The 22019-nt window shown below is 38.5% G+C and overlaps 2 protein-coding genes across 2 annotated transcripts; one reads left to right on the top strand and one right to left on the bottom strand.

Moving 5' to 3' along the window:
* The first annotated feature begins 408 nt into the window (after positions 1 to 408).
* gprin1 (G protein regulated inducer of neurite outgrowth 1) lies at positions 409 to 3519 on the top strand. Its single transcript, XM_030765533.1, has one exon. It carries the CDS (start codon positions 409 to 411, stop codon positions 3517 to 3519), a length of 3111 nt encoding a protein of 1036 aa, XP_030621393.1.
* Positions 3520 to 5516: 1997 nt separating this feature from the next.
* On the bottom strand, positions 5517 to 17407 carry cdhr2 (cadherin related family member 2). Its single transcript, XM_030765532.1, has 29 exons — positions 17356 to 17407; positions 17041 to 17109; positions 16761 to 16915; positions 16582 to 16632; positions 16407 to 16496; positions 15722 to 15811; positions 15511 to 15633; positions 15035 to 15181; positions 14768 to 14843; positions 14385 to 14503; positions 14066 to 14284; positions 13704 to 13859; positions 13129 to 13290; positions 12935 to 12996; positions 12542 to 12785; positions 12054 to 12293; positions 11824 to 11893; positions 11109 to 11693; positions 10857 to 10928; positions 10619 to 10668; positions 10179 to 10342; positions 9873 to 9969; positions 9610 to 9698; positions 8537 to 8684; positions 8158 to 8279; positions 7421 to 7534; positions 7177 to 7260; positions 5889 to 5952; positions 5517 to 5666 (listed from the first exon to the last, which is right to left on the bottom strand). The coding sequence occupies exons 1-29, from the start codon at positions 17405 to 17407 to the stop codon at positions 5517 to 5519; spliced, it is 3864 nt and encodes a 1287-aa protein (XP_030621392.1).
* Between the last annotated feature and the right edge of the window lie 4612 nt (positions 17408 to 22019).

Below are 22019 nucleotides of genomic sequence, written 5' to 3'. Positions count from 1 at the left end.
ACATCATGTAACATTTTTTTTTCTCTCAAAATTGTGGTTGTTAGAGTCTGCATTAAAAATACATAGATTCTTAAATACAAAATGACTTCATCATCTGTCGTTATTTAAGGGTTCTTTAAAAGTACACATCTCCGGAATAATGGATTGCAGAATCCCAGTATTGTATAGCATTACAATGTTTTTACATGTTTGCTGGTGCATTTATTCAGCTGTGATGAAAAGTAATGTCCACTTAAATCATAATGTCTTTGTTTGACTAGATACTGAGTTTCTGTCTGATAATTAAGTCTTGTCTCTTGTCTCATCCTGTTTGTATACACCAAAAAGCTTTTTTGAGCTAATGTTTATGAACATCTCTTACAGAAACTTTCTCTGTAGCATCACCACATAAGGCAGAACAAAGTGAAAATGGGAAGTCTCAGAAATCTGACTGACCACCCCGAAGAAGACAATTGCTCCAATCTTTTGATGAAGAAACCTGTTTCGGTGGAGCATGAGGTCTGGAATGTTGATTCAGGCAGTCCCGCCGATACAAAAAATGATAATGGAAGTGATGACTGCTCAGCCCTGCTCAATAACAGTATTAAAGAAAACAAGCTGTCTGAGGCTTCAGAGGACTTGGGGGCAGAAGTCCAACCACAGATAGCTATCCAAGTTACTCAGGAGGTATGTGAGCCAAAGGCTGAGCAAGATCAGCTTAAATCGGTAGCCCTGCAGGAAGTGTCATTAAAGGTGGATGTAATCTCTTCCCCAGAGTCAGTGAATGATGAGCATCAGACTGAGCTTTGGAATGAAGATAAAAGCTTTGTCAACCAAGGTGAAGTGCCTACTACTAAAAAGCCTTGTCCAGAAGTGAGACAAAATGACAATCAAGAGATTAGTCAGGAAATTACAATACTTGTGACCAGTCATGACTCCAGTTTGGAGATTGAGGAAGAAGAAGAAGAAGAAGAAGAAGAACAAGAACAAGAAGAGGCAGAAGAAGCAAAAGGGAAGTCTTCTGAGCTTTCCAGTAAACCTGAAACAATCACTACAAGTGGGCCTGAAAAACTTGTGGAGGATGGCAAGGCAGTTCCAGAAGATGGTTCCATCATCGTGGCAAGTCTGATTAAAATAAGTGAAGTGGAAAAAAACAACATAATTACGAGTATCTCAGAGCAAAGCTCTAATACAGGATATGACCTCAGTCAGAATAAGTCACGGGAGGATTGTACAGAGAGAGCAGGGGTGGACAAGAACGGAGTGCATCTTGAAAAGGTTTCGCCTGATGCCAAACAAACTACTGATGTAAACACTCCATGTCAGTCTAGCTTGAATGAGACAGTGTGCAGTGTGAGTTCAGGTGAGACTAGTCAAGCAGGCACAGAGCCTCCACAGGAAACTGACAGGGATCCCTTTGAGGAGAAAGAGCCAAATGACGCACAAAAAATGAAATCAGAAACATGCCCAATGAGCTCTGACTCTGAGACCAAGGAGGTACTGAGTGAAAGACTTTGTCAGTCACCTGGGAAACAGCAGCATGTTCAAACTCAGTACAGCCTAGAGGTGGTAAGCCAGTCTGTGGCCACTAGCCCAATGACCCCCCCTACAGGGTCAGCCGCATTCCTTTTCCCATCCTCCTTTGGCAAATTTGGTAATGTTAGTGCAGAGAAGACCCAAGTGGAGACAAAAGATGCTGAGATGCAAATGAAAACAAAAACACGTCTGAAGAGTTCCAGTTCCACAGAGCAAAGAGAAACCAAGGAAGTTTCAAGTGAAAGACTTTGTCAGTCACCTGGGAAACAGCAGCATGTTCAAACTCAGTACAGCCTAGAGGTGGTAAGCCAGTCTGTGGCCACTAGCCCAATGACCCCCCCTACAGGGTCAGCCGCATTCCTTTTCCCATCCTCCTTTGGTAAATTTGGCAGTGTTAGTGCAGAGAAGAACCAAGTGGAGACAAAAGATGCTGAGATGCAAATGAAAACAAAAACACGTCTGAAGAGTTCCAGTTCCACAGAGCAAAGAGAAACCAAGGAAGTTTCAAGTGAAAGACTTTGTCAGTCACCTGGGAAACAGCAGAATGTTCAAACTCAGTACAGCCTAGAGGTGGTAAGCCAGTCTGTGGCCACTAGCCCAATGACCCCCCCTACAGGGTCAGCTGCATTCCTTTTCCCATCCTCCTTTGGCAAATTTGGTAATGTTAGTGCAGAGAAGACCCAAGTGGAGACAAAAGATGCTGAGATGCAAATGAAAACAAAAACACGTCTGAAGAGTTCCAGTTCCACAGAGCAAAGAGAAACCAAGGAAGTTTCAAGTGAAAGACTTTGTCAGTCACCTGGGAAACAGCAGCATGTTCAAACTCAGTACAGCCTAGAGGTGGTAAGCCAGTCTGTGGCCACTAGCCCAATGACCCCCCCTACAGGGTCAGCCGCATTCCTTTTCCCTTCCTCCTTTGGCAAATTTGGCAGGGTTAGTACAGAGAAGAACCAAGTGGAGACAAAAGATGCTGAGATGCAAATGAAAACAAAAACACGTCTGAAGAGTTCCAGTTCCACGGAGCAAAGAGAAACCAAGGAAGTTTCAAGTGAAAGAATTTGTCAGTCACCTGGGAAACAGCAGAATGTTCAAACTCAGTACAGCCTAGAGGTGGTAAGCCAGTCTGTGGCCACTAGCCCAATGACCCCCCCTACAGGGTCAGCCGCATTCCTTTTCCCATCCTCCTTTGGCAAATTTGGCAGGGTTAGTACAGAGAAGAACCAAGTGGAGACAAAAGATGCTGAGATGCAAATGAAAACAAAAACACGTCTGAAGAGTTCCAGTTCCACAGAGCAAAGAGAGACCAAGGAAGTTTCAAGTGAAAGACTTTGTCAGTCACCTGGGAAACAGCAGCATGTTCAAACTCAGTACAGCCTAGAGGTGGTAAGCCAGTCTGTGGCCACTAGCCCAATGACCCCCCCTACAGGGTCAGCCGCTTTCCTCTTCCCATCCTCCTTTGGTAAATTTGGTAGCATTAGTACAGAGAAGATGGAACTGGAGAAAAAAGATGCCGAGATGCAGGTAGCCCTACAGGTAGAGTCCCGCTCTGTTGCCACAGCACCCATGAGCCCCATTGTCCCAACAGCTCCCGAGGTTCTTCCTGAACCCCAGGCCGAGGGTGGGTCCGAGGATCCAGTGGAACCAGTGCAGGAGGTGCGGTGGGATGAGAAAGGTATGACATGGGAGGTATATGGGGCTGTAGTTGAAGTAGCGGTGTTGGGCACAGCCATTCAGAAGCATCTGGAAAAACAAGTCAAGAAGCACAGGAAACAGCCATCAACTGTGGCGACGCCAACACCAAACCCAACAGATGGACCAAGCCCCCCTCCGTCCAGTCCACCCCCAACCTCGGTATCTAGCCACAGCGGCTCAACCAAAGGTTCTAGCAAGAAAAAGGATGAGAAGAAAACAAAGAGGGCCAGACGTCGACAGAATCCCCTACGCTTGATGTTTCGGAACATGCATCAGCCAAGCTGCTGTTCCAGAACTCAGCCTGATCAGTGATACTGAAGTAATATGTTTCTTTGTCAGTGTAACAGTGTGTCTAACAATAGACTTTGTCTTTGTTTCTTAAAAAAATTACAGTCTTTCTTTTGTTAAGCTTGACATCACTGGCCTGAAACCTTTGGCCAAAACACTTGGCCATTAATGCATACAACATGTCTCTTAACAGCTTGTCCACGTTAAAACGAAGTTGAAATACCAAGAAGTGCTCTTTATTTGGGAGACAAAGACGACTCTAGACTGAGAACAGAGGAATATCATGCTGGTGTTAGTATATAGAATGTATTGTGGCTTCTGTCAAAATGGTATGTTTCTTCTGTTTTTTTTTTGTTTGTTTGTTTGTTTTTTAGATTGAACACAAAAATCAAGTTACCAAGTTGTATAAAAAACTTTTACCTTTGCAGCATCACTTTGTTATAGTCATGTCAATAATTTCATCAATGATAATATAGGTTAACAGCAAGAATTGCCATTGTTTGTCTGAAGTAAAGGACAGACAAATATTACTGTGGGTATGTGACCTAGTTAAAAATCTCTCACTGTTTTCTTACAGTAACTTCAACGCAAGAGATGTGAAAGTAAAAAAGTAACTGGAGGACAAAATATGTCAAACAAATATTAAAACATACATGCCAAGAAATATTGCTTTACAATAAACAAGTAACAATTCTTAATGAGCATGAATTATAAGAGATGAATGACTGGTTTACAAGGCTCCAGAAATATAATCTTTGATTTAAGGTGTTTTGGAGTTTATCAGATCTCGAATGAATTTATGTATTGATGTGCTTTGTAACTTGTTTCTAAGTATTCCTTTTGTAAAACCACAATATATTTTGATCGAACAATCACGTAAATGCCATTGCTCTTCATGTGTTCATAGTTACCTGCCCTACTTCTGTAAATGACTATGTTTTGTGAAAGTATCGTTGTTTATGAGGTCAGACATGCCATTTGAATGGTTCTAAAGGGAACCATTTCCCAATTGAATGACTTAACCATTAATTGCACCCTAACAGCATATATTTACGTATTGGATCTTTATTTGAACCATGGAGAAATATTTGGAGAGCAGGATTTAATTAAAAGATTGCACTTAGCATACATTCATCAATTTACATCTCATATAGACAAAGTCAGATGTATGTTTATATATATATACACTCTGACTACCAACACAATCCAGTATACATCATTCAAACACAGATCCAATCTGAAGCTTTATGCTTCAGTCATGGAGCATGCTCAGTGGGTTGGTTCCAGAAAACTTTTGGCAGGGCTGTCACTTTTTACATTTCATGGAAAGTAAATTATATTTGAGAACTGTACTCCTGACTGGCATTTCTTTTGCTCATCTTCTATACAACATAAACCTGAGAACTATAAAGGCAGGATTACAAATGCAAAACTAACATATTCAGTTTTGGATAGACTGATGAAATGGAAAGAAATGAATTTAATTTATGGGGAGTATGAGTTCCACAGAAAAAAAGGAAAAATACAAACATTAAAAGATGTTATATAAAAATATTTAACAAACACAAATGTACTTAAATAATTTACAGTAATTATATTCTCATTTAAAAAATAAAGTGATTTACATGTACCAAAACATGATGTATTATTTCTTTTTTCAATTACCCAAGATCACTATTTTTCACAACAAAAAGTCTTTTCAAAGTGCATTTGGGGCTTTCTTTTTAGACCAAACTTGATCGTATTGTTTAAAAATTGGTGAAAACAGACCGGGGGTCTTTTTCATATGGTCATACAAAAACCAGGCATTTAAAGTAGCATTGCAAATGGTGTGTCTTATCTGGCCCCTGCCAGCGGAATAGCAAATCAACAGAGAGTTCAAATTAGTAATGTGCGATAATCGCCTTTGGAATATGAATGCAAGATTTTGTACCCAAAAACATTTGCATGATTCTTGTTGAGAAGACAAGAGGTTGTCAAAGCCAGGCTGTAAAGGATGATGGTTGAATACACCCTGGTGATCACAGGTCAGTGGTGCTCACAGAGGGGTTGGAGAAACTTAAAACGGGACTCTCAGACCCTTTTTTCTTGCCTCGCTGAGCCAGCGCCTCTCCTAGTGGTTCAATGTAATGAGGCATGCTCCCATTCTCTTCATCTTCCTCCTCAATGGCCTACCCAAACAAACGTACACACACATAGAGGTATACCAATCAGTACACAGCAAACGTCCATGTTCTACCGCTGATCGTGCTATGATACTGTATAGAATACAACCCAAAGTCTTGATATACTGTTATCTGTATCCCTGAATTTGTGTAAATGTGTGTTTACTCTGTAAAGTAAACGTTTCTACATGTTGTGTATTTTATTTATGCCGCTAGCTGCGTCCTTACCATCATTGGCATTGTGTCTTTCTCACTCATGGTCATATCAATGTTGTAGTCCAGCGAATTAAGACTAAAAACAAAGTAAATATCACATGAAATCAGTATTTCACACCGTGCCATCATTCTTTGCATACTGAACCACAACGAACTTTATAAGACTATTAACAGTGAACCATTAGCTTAGTTGCTTCAAATAAACAAACAAACAAACAAAAAAGACAAGCATTCCATTGACCATACATCTACACATTCAGTGCAGAGAAGATGACTTTGAGAAGACTTTGACACAGTGGTCAAAGGGGTCACGGTGTTGTAAAGCGTAAAGTGTCCTGTTTACAGTCACATTGTCCAGCTAAAGCGTTGTGGAATTACTGGTGAAGAAGAGTAACTTGACAGTTTATTCTGGTCCAGGATTTCCTTATCTATTTTAACTGACTAAGGGAATGATGGGGGGTTGATAAGATGAAATAGGCATGTTCATGATGGGCCTCGAATCCTCCATGACCCTATGTGTGGTCCACAGAATATATGTTTATATAGTACGAGGAGCTTTTCCAGAAACTGATGGCAATCTATCTCTGTCACAGAACAGAAGAGCTTTCTACTATCCATTTGCCATTAACCGACTATTATCAATATTTTAAAACCGCTGAATTCAAAATGTTTTGATATGATTGGAAATTGAAGGTTTTTCTTCACCAGACGCCAATTAACTTAAAATCTTCTTCTATGTGGCCATCTAAGATGAGAATAAAGCTAACAGATGCTGAATTAAAAAAAAAAAACTCAGTAGTTAAAGCTGTAATATAGTTCTTAAATTAGATATTAACATATTTCTGTTATGCTCTGGGCTTGAATAATGCATGATGACAAACACTTCCCTGATGAACAACAAATGATATCTAGACACTTTGAAGAAACAGAGAATTTGAAAACAACACAGGCATCTAGACAATGAAAATAAAGCCATAAATGGTTTTGACAGATGCTATGACTTTTTCTCTCAACAAATGCTCGTAGGAAATTCTTCCTGTTCTTTGCTCTATTAAAACAACCAACAATGAGATCACAATTCATTTCCAGTCTGTTTACATAAAATCATGGTTCCTGTAGCGGAAGGTTTACTACAGAAAACATATGCATCCAAATGCCTGCATGTTATGTTTATGTTCAATAAGCAATATTAGAGGCCTAGTTATTGTCAAATGTAAAGTCAAATGTAAAACTACTAATAAATGCGAAATGTAAAGTCATTTCCAATCTGTAAAATTCAGGACATGCTCCGTTACCATACCTCAGTTTGTCTGGATTAGAGCTCTCTTCATCAAAGCCAAGGTCTGTGCTGGTGTCAATATTCAAATTCAGCACTGGGTTTGCCCTACAAGATACATACAGGGACACATACAGTACTGTTGAAAGCTGACAGCCGGAGTACCGGCCAACTGCAAAGCCTTCCATTTAAAATGGTTCAAATTCACAATCTGGTCACAGCATGTGGCTGTAGTACACAGTGGACACTGCCATGGACGTTGACTCACCCCTCCATAGTGTATTTGTTGGTGCCAGGCACAACAGGACCAGCCTTCTGACCCTCTATGGCCACCATGCTTGCAGAGTTCATGGCTTTGGCTGCCTTCAGCTTCGTCTTGTAACTGGAAAGATAGCATCAGTTTGTTTGAACAAAAACAGAATAAACGGATGTATGAAAACAACAAGTGTGGAAGTTTGTTACTGTGCTTTCCACACCCCAGTGTTGAGAAGAGATCTAATAGCCACAATCCTTTTCTGACTTACACCTGTTAGCAGGTTTAAAAGACCTATGGTGCCACAGTGGAGCCTTAATGCTCAACTCAAAGAGCAAGAAAGAGATGTCAATGCTGACCAGGTTTCATTTCCATTCACCTCAAATTCAGTGTCTGCTTTCAATCTAATAGAACACGAGGAGCAAGATGTTGCCATAGTGATGAAAGGGACGAGTACATATAAAGAATGGAATCTTTGTTCACATCAAGTGTGATCTTCAGAAAGCATGTGATAACAAAGCTATAAGCTATAAGATGCTGACTGTCCACTGTAGTTTTCCACAAATGTCTCCAACATGTCAGCCAGTTACTTATAATATTTCCAAGCATTTATTTGCAAATTTGTCCTGTTGTACCATTTACAAATTTGAAAGACTTTATTCTCAAGTCACCCAACACAGATCTTGAAAATGTGTCTTGTCATTTCAATCAAAATAGTAATTACTGACTTTAATGTCTTTATCATCACTTACCTCCTTCTAACGCAAATGAGGGATGTGGTTGTCACAGCCAGAACAATAACCAGGGCTCCCACCACTCCAATCAAAATAAATAAGTCAGTCCTATCTTGGACTGTCTCAGAATTACCTGTCATCTGTCAGAAAACAAGTAGGGGTTCAGTATTGCCTTTCAGGAAAAGCAACATGCAGCAAATTACTCAGATAAATCATAAATGATACCCACACACGCACACACACACACACATACATGTATATATATATATATATATATATATATATATATATATATATATATATATAAATGCAGATATACAAAATATGTGAGGTTCAGCAAACTTTTTGTTGTCAGAGGAGTGCTAAAGGATGTGTTATGTTCCCTTTGCAGACTTACAATAGTTGTGAGACCATACTGACGCAATACGCTTCCATAAGTCTCATACACTTCCTTTTGATTCAGAATTCTCCAGACGGCATCAGAATCGAGGGCAGTTCCATTGGGGAATACAAAATAGGTCTCTAAATAAGTGACCGGCTGATTCCTGAAAAAGATACGCCACCCACACCTTAGTTTCCCATTTTCATTTGTTAGTCAATGTCTTTATTATGCTGTAAATTTAGCGTAATTCTCAAAACACGGTGCACATGCAGATAAGAAACACCATGCACACACACAGACATTGACCGTCAGTGTTTTGCTATAGTGTAACAGTATGTATGCCACCTAGTGGAACAAGAGCATCAAAAGAGAAGTGGAGTAACCGCTATCGTTCTTTCCAGTGTTCTCGATTTTCTTCTCTTTTTCTTTTTTTTTTTTTTTTCTTTCTTTCTTTTATCACACTGCTGCTTCTGCACAGTATTACCACACCAGATTTTTTTTGTTTATTTATTTATTTTTAATTTAAGTATCAGGCCACTGAGTTAATGAATAAGTCAGAAAACAATGCGCATGGTTAAAAATGAAAATAAAAATAAAACATTCATATTTTTATGTTGGATTTTGTGGAGAGATGTGCACTTATTGCATGACGGTGTATGTTCATGATGTTCCTACCTCTGGGAAGATGTGTCTGCTGAGACCTTTACAATGTGGACTGAAGCTTTAGTAGCTGCAGTGAGAGTCCTGTGAATGGAATTGTAAATTAATAGTCATTTTTATATATTTAAACTCATTTAAAACATTCATTATCAAAGTATTAAAAAATTTCGCCTATTTTTGAACTTTCTCTATTTTGCAAAAACTAAGCTTTACATCTGAGATCATGACTGTACTGCAAAACAAATTGCATGGGCTTGTCCTCATTAGTGAGCAATGGGTCAAACTACAATGTAAGTTTTCTGGCCCATCATTTCTCATTATGACTCATAGGACCTGTCAACTGGTCTTATCTGTTGTTCCCATAAAGATTACGTGACACAGTCGTTAAACATGAACAATGACAATGAAATATAGAAAGATTATCTCGCCCTCTTATTTCGTCTAGGTTGCTGGTGACGTCTTCCACTGAAGATTCAAATTGAAGGCTAACTCTGAAGGACTTGTCAACTGTTAAAACCTGCCAAAAACAAATTAAAAAGCAAAAATTAGGGGTTGCTTGTTAGTTTGAGTCTCTCTCTCTCTCTTATATACAAACACACACACACACACTCTCACAAACACACACACACACACACGCACACGCACACGCACATACACACACACAAGTCTGATGTGCTAAAGTGACACCTACTTGTAATACATCAGTTGTTCTAAGTCCACCAGAGTCAGTAGCTGCCACATTCACCAGGTACTTTCCTCGCTTGTCACTGTTCAGAGTCTGACGAGACCTACAGTGATCCGACATGAGGTCAGCTTTACATAACTAACTTAATGTTTTACATAAATACATTTATTCACAAAATCATTGCATTCCCTTTTTCATTACATTTTCAAAAGCTGACCCAAATCAGCTGTGAAAAAAAACAAAACAAAACAAAAAACAACAGAATGAACGGGGAGTGTGAAACATGATACAATGATCAAAACATTTGCTTACGTTATAATGCCACTGTAGAAGCCCTGTGCATCTGCCTGATCACTGCTCTCAGCTTGGAAGATCGTACCCACATTCTGCTCTGGAGACCCATCACTCCCAGCAAATTGTACCGACAAAACGTCAAACTTGATTTTAGCATTCATTGCAGAATCTCTGTCTTTGGCCTTCGGAGAGACATGTAAAACAGACAAAACAGGCACACGTGAAACACGAGTCACCTCGATGGCAATGAACGAATCCCTGTGTGTTTATACAACGGTAGCACTAGTTCATCACGCAACCTTGAAGTATTTCAATAATAACATGTCTTATTCAGATTAAGAAAAAAACAAACAAACAACAAAAAAACAAACAAACAAAAAACGCAGTTTGCATTTCTGTAACACGAGTTCAGAAATCCTTTGATTAGAGAAGTACAAAACCAGAGATGATCTACTCACCCGAACACTTGCAACTGATGTACCCTGTTCAACATTCTCAGAAACCACAACTGAAGGAGAAAAGAGAGGAGAAATTTTCAGGCCCAAGGATGAGGTTTAGTTATTCATAAACTGTTATGTAATATTATCTCTGTATCATAAAAATTTGTACATGTTATCTAGTGTTTACCTACATTTCTAAGGGTCTAAGTTTTCACACATTTCTTAAAAAGACATAATAATGGTTACAACAATATACCAAAAAAATCCATGACTGCAGTGAATTCTGGGGCATTATCATTGATGTCCTCAATGTTGATGGTGACTACACCTGGAAAAGATATAAGTAAAATGCTCTCATAAAAAAAGTACTCTTAGACTTTTATTTTTAAATCCACTCCAATCCATCTGTACTAATATATAATAGCAAAACCACACAGAGATAATATCTAGCACCACCTGTCAGACATGTAGCGTTTTGAGGAAAACATGGATATGGAAACAAGCGTACCCTCACTGCTACTCTGTCCCTTCTCTGTGTAGATGTCAACCACTCGTGCTGTCATGAGCACTTGATCACACATTTCGTGGTCGATCACATTGTCTGGGTTAGTTTTTATGGCACCAGTGGGCTCCAGGATGAGCCAGTCTTCCTGACAGGGCCCAATGGAGCCATTGCAGCGGCACTCGGTGCCCGTGAGCTCATAGACTAGAGAGTGGTTAGTGTCTGGGTCAGTCCCTTCAATTAGTTCCACAGGTCCACTAAAAGTGGTGTTTTCCTTCACAGTTATGGAGATGCCGTTGGGGAAAACAGGCGTTTCGTCATTCACATCCACCACCACCACCTCTACTATGGCATCATCCTTCTTCTGGCCTAGGTCTGTGGCCTCCACTTTGAGAGTGTAAGTCTTACGGTTACTCTCATAGTCAAGTTCCACCTCAGGATCTACAATGATGTTCCCTTTGTAGCCATCCTCGTATTTCTCTGAAGAGATGAGGAAGCTCCCAAAACTGCCCTCGATAATGCGGTAGGAAATCCGGTTATAGAAGTCTAATTGATCTGCGTCACGAGCAAACACAGAACCAACAGGTATGCCTGAAGGAGAAAATGAAAGAACAAAATATTGCCATCATATACAAAGTTCAACTGAAATGAATTCTCAGGAAAGTGTCACTCTTTTATATGGAATTCAAAGTACTTAACAACAAATAATAGTGCGACTTACCTGTCTCACGTTCCTTTACATAAAAAGTGTAAGTGGATCTGTCGAACACTGGACCATTGTCATTGACATCCTAAAACAGAGAAGGAAAAACATGGAAAGAAATTATTTCTATGTATTTAAAAGTACTGATGCACAATGCTTATTACCATTTGTATAAGGTCTATAATTTATACTCCTATACTCGAATCCATGGCAACCATTACATAAGAGGATTCTGAAATTTGCAGTACCTCAACAGTGATAAAGACTTGAGTCTGGGAGGACAGGGGTGGCGTGCCCATGTCAGAGACAGTCACATTCAGCTTAATCAGTCCATTCAGCGAGGGGTTGATGGACTCACGGTCCAAAGGAACTCTGTTCTCCAACAAACCCGTGTTTATGTCAATAGTGAACATGTTACTATATTCGCTGCTGTCAATACGATACTGGAGTTTGCTGTTGGCTGATCCTGGTTTATCCCCATCAATAGCCTGTAATAAACAAACAAACAAATAAATACAATTCTTAAAAGAGCAGAAACATCAGCATCATTCAGAATCAGCTAGTCAGTCTATATCAGTCTGCACATCATTTCAAATAAGATTTTATGTAAGCATGTCATTTAACTCTAAAATGGAAATGAGTAAGTCATTTGTATTTTGATTAAAAAAAAAAAAAAGGCAATTTTATTTTTGAGTACTCAAGCCTTTGCTGAATTGTGAAAATCCATATTACTAACTTGGATCTGAAGCTTCAAATCGCTGCCCTCTCCAACTAAAACCTCGTATGGGTTCCGGTTAATCTCTGGAGCATGATCATTAATGTCCAACACTGTGATCTCTAGGATTGTGCTACCAATATTGCCAGCCGTATCTATGGCTTGCAAAGTAGGAGAGTATGAATTCGTGCCCTCCCAGTTAAGCAGATTGCCGTTATTGACGGAAATCGTTCCATGTTTTGGGTCAACACCAAAATATGGCAGTCTGAAAAGGAAAAGCAAAGTGAGCATTTAGTTACAGGTCACAATCACTCTTAAACCTGGTCAATAGTATTAAACCTAAACTTATTCAAGCGACAAAATGTGCTGCTATTGAATAACAGGATATTTGAGACATAAAGCTCAAATACATACATGCTGTCTGGAACCAGTCTGTAGGTAATACTGTTGGCGTCCATCGTATCCTTATCCGTTGCCTATGATTTAAAATTATAAATAACAGAAAATAGCACAAAATAGCACATACAAATAAGATGTCTATATGTTTAACGTGTTACACAGACAGATGGACAGTAATATATAGTGCAGTAGTAATAATAGTAACATACTGTAATAACGCCCAGAACAGTTCCATCTGCACAATGCTCTTCCACTGCTAAGCTATAGGTGTCGTTCTTAAACACTGGACTGTTGTCATTTATGTCATTGATTTGAATAGTGACAGTGGCTGTAGATTGTTTCCCAGGGTCCTGTGCATCTGTGGCAATGACCTGTAGGGTATGATCAGGCCTTGTTTCAAAGTGCGACAGCTCATCTCAGTTTTAAAGACTTTCATAAGAGTGCAAGAAGTGAATATTACAGTCGCCACACAATACTATCACAGAAACAACCCAAGATAAAGACAAACTCTACAATGTTTTTTTTTCTTTTTCTATCAGTGTAATATTAAAGTGGTATTGCAATGATAGAGAATAACAAACAGGAATCTTTAGCATTTCAAGATGTGTTTTCTCTATATTACTTGTCATCACTCCAGAAGTAAATGATCTTAAGTAAGCTTGCCTGTCTTATCTAAGCAAAGCCAATCCTTACTAAGCTGGGATAATTCTGGCGTCTTATAATATCCCCAATATCTAAGCACATCTGCTTCCCTCTGTGCCTAACTCCCTGTTTGCACTCTTACCTGGACAGTCATAGTTTTTTTCTTCTCATAATCAACAGCATTGGAGTCTTTGACTAATATCTGCACAAAGCTCTCAGATAATGCAGACAGTGGCGAGACAGAGAAAGCGTCCTTATCTGTCCCCTCTAGAAGTAGTGTGAATTGACTGTTTACACCCTAAGGGTAAGAAATAAAATTCCATGAATTGAATTCATTATATAAATACATTTTTCAAACAAGAACAAGAAGACTGCATCTGATACTCCTAATAGCCATTTCCTACTTCCTTGAGAAGTTAAATTTTTACAGCATTGCGTCAAACATAAAGCAATTAAAAGTGCTAAAGGTGAGGACAATAGAGAATTGATTGAGTCAGCCCTAACCTTGTCTGTATCTTTCACTTTAATATGCAGGCCTGCAACAGGAAGTCCTGCAGAGGTGTGCTCATCTATGTTTCCATTGAAGTTGCTCTCTTCTAGGCATGAACTATCAGCGCAATTGTAAAACTTGGGTTCATTGTCATTGATGTCTCCAATAGTAATTTGTACTTTTTCTGTTGCGGAAGCATGGATTCCGTTGACATTGGGGTTAGCCTCAGTTGCCTGAAACACAGAAAGATCATTTGAAAATAGTACACTCATCTGGAAAAAAAACCTTACAACACAATAAAAGATGCAATGCAATAAAAAGTCTTTTGAGTACCTTCACTTGTAGCTCAACAATTTTATCTGGATCTGAGAAATCTTCCCGGTCAAAGTTTTTTTTTACAGTTATCACACCATCAACCTCGTTGATTTGAAACAGGTCATACTCTGCCACATCTGGTGCTGTGAATCACAGAAAAAAGCACATATTTACACTCTCTGAACGATATGTAAACGTGTTAGTCAGCAGCTGTTCTATACAGGGATCATAAATTCAAAAGATTTATTTAATTAGTTAGTCGTCTTCCTATGGACAGAATTTTAAAGAATATGGTCACTTTTTGGGTCACAGACTTATTTTCCCTGGACCCATGCTCCAAGGTTGATAAAACAACTCATTAACTTTACTTTCTCTTCTCCGAAAATCTACATTTTGCTTACTTATTAGGCTGTATCGGATTGCATCATTGACCCCTGTGTCTGGATCTCGTGCCTGCACTTTCAAGATGGATTTGCCCTAAAGAAAAGGGATGAATTTGTCAGTGAATGAAATGGATGAAAAATGAAAAGGCTGGAAAAAAGAAAAAGATGAATTTGAAATGTCAAATTTGCAACAGGTCTGACAATAGTTTGTTATTTTAATCATTATAACTATCAAATCCTTTGTAGGCGGAAAGCAAAGCCTATTGGAAAGGACAAAGGACTCACTACAGGGGAGTGTTCATCCACAGTGGCCAGATAAGGTGTACCAAGAAACTGGGGATCAAGATCTGGTACATCAGTGACTGTGATAAAAACAGTTGTCTCACTGGACTGAATGAAATTCTCCACATCATTGAGAGGTCCGCCACCATCCTATGTAACAACAGACAACCAATATGAGGAACACCTGGCTTAAAAAAAAAACAACCTAGAGCATAAAAGTGTTGTGCTGTTTTCTATCAAATATCCATCTACCTCATTCATAAAAAGGGTTTCTAATAAGTTGAACTACTATGTGAACATATTTTGAAACCGCACTTTCATGAAAAGAAAAAGAAAAGATATAAATTTCTCTGCAGTGTTTAAAATAGCTGATTTTCCAGAGTGTAGAATGATAACCGTGTACGAATTATAAATTATATTTTTTCAGACTCATACTCAGATGGCTGTCAACATATGTCTTGCATTAGTGTTGTACTTACAGTTGCTCTGATCTTTAGCTGATAGTTTGAGCTTAAGCTTGTATAACTAAGCTGTCCCTCCAGCTTTATGTTTCCATCACCCCCGTTGATTGAAAACAGACTTGTACCAGCACTTGGCATCACCTGTGAGATAAAGGCACAACTTTGAGACAACAAAATCTCCACTTTTTTTGAAAGAAGAGCAAATGAATGAGGGCACAGGACAACATACCTCAACAATTTGGTAAGTCACAACTTTAGCCAGCCCAGCATCAGCATCTGTTGCATTTACTCGAAAGATAATAGTATTCACTGTTGTATTCTGAGGAAAGGGATTGAGAACAATCAAAGGTATCATTGCACTGATGTCACTGCAGTGGCATAGCAAAATCTTTATATTTACAAATCAAACACACAGTACTGTGTAGGCCTGGCTAAGATGCAAAAAAAAGGACAAAGATCCCTTACATGCACATGTAAAAAAAAAAAAAACTCCTAAGGATACAGGACAAATTAATAGTTGTTATTATTAACCTGAAGGACCAATGTACAAGTAGCCTCACCATAGAAGTAATTGTATAAATATACTCTGACTGTTCACTAAGACTATTCTATCTGGGGGAACACTTAAATCCTACTTCATCTTGCACTAACCTCACTAACTACTGGCTTTTCTTCACTAAGCCTTGCTGCCCAATGCTAGAGTGAAACTGCAGGAGATTATAAACAGATTTAAACGTGTTCACATTTCCACAGGATGAAGACTGTAAAGGCTCTTCTTAAATCGCCTTTTTGTGCTAATCTGTACTGGCAGTCTGTCACTACATTTATTATTACAGTTACCATGATAAAAGTTATTGTCACATTTGCCACGATTCTAAGTGCAACATGATCATGAGTGAATAGAAAATGTTTACCTCTGGGATGGAAACGCCGTATGGCAAACCTTGAAATAGTGGCCGATTATCATTGGCATCTTTCACTGAGATGTAAATGTCCTTAGTTTCCTGGATAGCGTATGAAGGAATTGTTCAATAAGGCAAATATTCACTGTAAGACCAAAATTTTTTTACAATATAAAAGTGAACTTACTTCATAGTCATTATCCCTCACAACAACCTGTATCCCAAACAGATCTAAAGTCTAAGTTTAAAAAAAGAAAAAAGAAAAAAAAGAAAACACAGTTCACATCACGTTTACATACACATTGTACATTTTCTTATTATGGTTAAAAAACAATAGAAATTTTCAATATCACACTATAAGAATACCTCTCGATCAAGCTTAGATTTGATAGTCACTGAGCCTGTATTTTCATCAACATTGAAGAAATATGCATTGTTATCGGCAGGGCTGATGTCTTTAATTCCATATCTCAGTGAGTCACCATCTGGATCGTATGCCTCGATTTTAAAGGCAAATGCACCTGTTATGAAAAACAAGTTTCACTTTAAGGCCTTAACAGTCTTAATACAATCCGAACTCAAATTTTGCAGGGAAGATGAGCTGACCTGAATAAAAAATTAATGTTTACATATCAAAAATGCATACCCACTGGAAGGTCCTCTCTTATTTCTACCACGGTGGACATGTTTATCACTGGCATAAGCTGGCAATAACCTGAAAAAATATAATAATTAACTTAGATAAGTACAATGGTGAAGGGATTCCATAAAAGCAATACAATGAATACAATAGATTTCAATTTCATTTCTGGTGGCATGTAGACTGTCCTTCGTAACACTTTGAAAAATCGTCATGTCTGACACATCATTGAATTCTGTACGTATGATGGACTTTGAACGACTGAAATTTGGAACAGCAATTGCAGATATTTTCACTTAAATGAAAGTTTCAAATACTCACATGTGGCAAAAAAGGTCACCAACAGCAACAAAGTGCTGCTCATTCTCCCCATCTTTGTCAATGAGGCTATAAAAGATAAAAAAGAGAAAGAAGTCCCATTTACTGAAGTAAGAACACTTCCCTTGTGATTACACTGTCAAACCGGACTAATTAAATCTACCAATGTCACAGAGAGGTAGGAACACTTAATTAGAAATAGAATTTTACAAATTGTATATTTTAGTTTTACAAATAAGCTCACATACTGTTAGTTTTACAAATAAATCTCTCAAATGAGCTTCTCAGCCAACAAATGTTTGTACTTCAAATGTTAAATACAATTCTATGGCACAAATATCACATTAACAGTTTAAGTCTGTTCTTGTGGTACGGTCTAAACACCCTCTATTTTTTTTGACAAGATCCAGTAAAAAGATCAAATTATTAATGTATTATCGTACTTATGTACACGAAAACTTACTGTACCTAATTTTCTCCTCGATGCTGTTCCTAAAGCTGCTCCACCTTGAATGAGGAATCAGATTGGACTGGATGAGACCTTTGACTTGTATGGCCCCGTCAGTTACCGTATCCAGGTTGTAAATGTAAAATATTAACAAACAGGTGGGAAAAACACTGGGTGTAGTTATTCAGTTAGCCTCTTCACGCCTTTGACACGTAAAGAAATCTGCTTAGTAGTAAGCATGAGACCTGTTTCTAAACCAGCAGCACGAAGACATGTAGATAGCTTAGTGCTTAACTAACCATTTGGCTAAGCATATTACAGTCAATGAAAATCATATGAACAGTTATTGTTCAATTAAGGCATTAATATCTACCAGTAGTGAGTTACTTTATTCATCTCAAAGCCTAGTTCATAACACAGATATCTCAGAATGTAGCAGAGAAAACTGGCTTATTACATTCTTACCTGAATAAACCAGAGGAATGGCTACTGGAGACAAATTTTAGGACATTTTAATCTAATGACTTTCAGTGAAATGTTGTGTCAGGTCAGTAGCATTCTGTCTCACCTGAAAAAAAGCTCACCCTTGCTCACAAAAAGCAAGTGTTATTTGGTATCTCCACTAAGTTTTGAGCATGTGAACACTTCTCTGGCCAGACATTCACCCCAGTGAGGTGGATGTAATGTGGGTGAGAGCTTCAACGGTATTTGGCTCAAATGAGTTCACATAGTGTGAGCTATTCAAAATCCATTTCTCACTCGAAGCCACACTAATGAGCTCTTTCACGTAAAGTCTCCCCCTCCCCCCATTTGGATTCCACAATTAACGCAGGACAGACAAAGGATTATCCTCGTCAGTGTGTACTTATTGGCATCAAACTATTTCCACCAAACAAAAACAATGTCTGAATTTTTGGGAGCTAGTTTGGCTAGTTTTGGCCCTCTCATTTTTTTTCTGTGTGTAATATTTTCTCACAGTTTGTGAATGAGACCTACTACACCCCTAACCTGCTCAGTCTCATTAAGAAGAACTACACATAAACACAATGTTACATAAAATTTGCTGCATAGAGAATACTGTATTTGTCTAAGAAACACAAACTAAAAATAACTGTGTGCCATATAATTACTGATACCCATATAACAGGGAGCCTGAAGGCTCCGAGACCAGAAGAGCCTTGACTGATTCTACATCTGTATTCAAGCTAGGTTTTGGAAACAGGCTCTGAAATTTGAGTCGTGGAGGAGATGGGAGACTGCACTGAAATATTTTATTTTGTTTAATTTAACAAGTGAAACTGGTTGCAACCTCTAAAATAGAGCTAACCTGACTAACCTGACATAAATGATTAATCAAAGAAACTGAATCTCTTTATGACAAATAATTTCTAAAGAAAACATGAAATAGCAAACATAATTCCTCTTTACATCAACCAAAATCTGAACTTAGACAGTTTATATATTTGGATGTTGTATACTTGGTCCAGGGGACCAAACAATCAGTGACCTAATTTAACAGCAAGCTTAGGCATAACGTTACAATCCCAATTAGTCCCATTTGTGACGTGAAAACATTCAGCTGTGTATGATTCAGCTATTATTTTGTAAGTGCTTTGGGTAAGTGTTATTTTTTTTTTTTTTTAATTTGCCTGACATTCTCTGAAAAGAGAACTGTCGAAAATTTCCAATTTTATGCAACAATGCTAAGAAAAATAGCTCACTACAGTATCATACCATACACAGTCTATCATGCTATCCAGAAGGCAATACTGCCAGGAATAATTATAAAGATGTAAGTTTCGAATCTTATCGTTTTAGACTTTGGTTTATGGAGTGTTCTGCGTAGGTTGCCCCTCCTGTTCAAAGATAGGCCATGTGACGCACGCTATGGAGGCTGTTTAAAACAGTAGAACAATGGTAAGATTTTTTAAAAAAATACTCAGATTACTAATAAATGTTAATTAGTTTTGCTATAATGGAAAGCACATATTTCACTATACAAAAGGTAGAACATGTGCTGATTTCATAGGGCAAGGAATGATTCATTACAATTCACAGACACATTTTGGCATGTGTCCTGTTGTTCAGTGACTAATGCTAATAAAATATTTTTACAGTCTTCACTCTGATCTCAGCAACTGGCAGGTCAGAGTTCAATCTATGGATGAGGGAAGGATTTCAACCTTTTAATCCCCTTCCTTGAGTTTATTGAAGTAGATGTACGGGCTGTAATTTTGTAACTGAAGGCAGGCCCGGCATCTGGGGGGGGGGGGCAACTGGGGAGGTTGTCCTAGGCCCAACCCAGGGGGGTGGCCCTGGAGAGAGAGAGTGATCCTCACTCATTGGGATGGGGGTGGGGGCCTCTTCAAATAATTTTAGTCCCAGGCCCAGGCATCATGCATGCTGGCCCTGACTGAAGGAATGTGTTATTAATCACAACATAGAAACTCAAAATTCAAATACTGAAAAAACATCTATTCTTAGAACTGTAGTTAGAACTTGTGGACATCAACCCCAATAAAGGGCTATTTATGCGTAACGAATTCACGTAATCAGATTACTGCATAGAGATTGACGTTTTAGAATGTTAATTTTTTTTTATTGCAGTAAACAAACCTGTGCCTCCTAAGGCAAAGGTCACTGGTGTAGTCACCATATGATTACTAAGAATTTATCTTTTCCTTTCATTTACCAGTCTTGTACCTTTAAAACTACTACCAATTTTCAAAACAGAACTGGTGAAAGAAAGAAAGAAAGAAAGAAAGAAAGAAAGAAAGAAAGAAAGAAAGAAAGAAAGAAAGAAAGAAAGAAAGAAAGACAGAAAACATTTAAAGATGTGCATTTAGGTAGGGAACCAGAATACAGTACCTTTTAGTGAGGATTTAGTGGTGTGTGTCAACACTCTGGGTCATCCGATTAGAATGGATAAGATACCACAATACCAGCAGATCTCCCAAAGTGATCTTTATTTGTGTGTATTTGTTTGAGTCTGTGTGGCTTGGGGTCAGTGGATGGACAAACAACCAAATAATGTGTTATTTCTGAATGCTGGTGTCAGTAGTTACTATACTACTTTCCAGCGTCAGTTATATAGCCATAGTAACAATAGAACCAATGTCCCTTTTAACAAGACAATGTCCCTTTTAAAGAGGCAGCACACCTCCACAGAGGCATAGAACCAGGTGAGCGGAGATGCCATACTGGGGACCCACATATGAGTGCAGGGATCCACTGGGGGAGAAATAACTATGTCTGGGCCCTGGTCAGTCTGAGCAGCACAAGGTAGTCAAGGGGTGTTGTCTGAGGAGGGGCGTAACACCAGTTGGTTAAACTCTGTTGGTTATCACTGCTCTGGAAGTCAGCTACAATAAAATGAACACTGAGACAAGCAATTGCAGCGTTTACAGAGTAATGAAACTGAGTCAGAGTATTTTAAGTTTGATATAAATTGCATTGCATTTGACAGGCATCTAGCATTCTGATTAAAAGACTTCCATTGAAATATGATTGATTTTGGGGAAGTTAGTCGCCCCTAAAACAAATTGATGTGAAAACATATGTACATTATAAGACGTAACAACAGAGCAGAACTGCCGCCAATGCACAGCTCCACCAGAGGGAGACAAAGCAAAAAGCTCATTGGGGTACTGACTCGCTCATATGAGTTATTTATATTTTGAGTATCAATGAGGTTTTTGAATAACTATTAATAAAACGCTAAGCATGGCCTCCAACTGCCCATGTTTCACAGTACCTTTTGAAAATGTGATATGAGTATAAATGGGCTGCAGTTGTATCGGACTTTCGTGTTTAAATGGCCTCAGTAGTAATTTCAGTGTAGGCTGATCACCAGGCGGACTGGAGTTGAGTGGTATCCCAGCACACAGCACATCTCTGATCTTTTAACTTCAAATCCCGGGTCAGTTTACCATTCAGTTTATTAAGGGCCTCTTTAAATTTATCAGACAAATGTCCTTAACTCATCAGTGATCATCTGTCATGATTAGGTGTATGCTGAGCCAGACTAAGCGGTTTTGCAGTTAATCTATGGGATGGAGTTTAAAGTCTACACAGTAGTATGGAGAGTATGATTATCTACAGTGATAAAACAAGGAACAATGTGTTATCCAATATTCAGAAGGACAGAATTCATTCTTAAACAAATAAGAGCATAGTCAACTTTTCTAAAGCATCAGAAGACACTGTGTTTTCAAATGCA

Source organism: Chanos chanos, chromosome 2 (assembly GCF_902362185.1).
Source record: "Chanos chanos chromosome 2, fChaCha1.1, whole genome shotgun sequence".
NCBI lineage: Eukaryota > Metazoa > Chordata > Actinopteri > Gonorynchiformes > Chanidae > Chanos > Chanos chanos.
The sequence above is the reverse complement of the archived record's forward strand: the minus strand, read 5'-3'. Positions and strand labels throughout refer to the sequence as shown.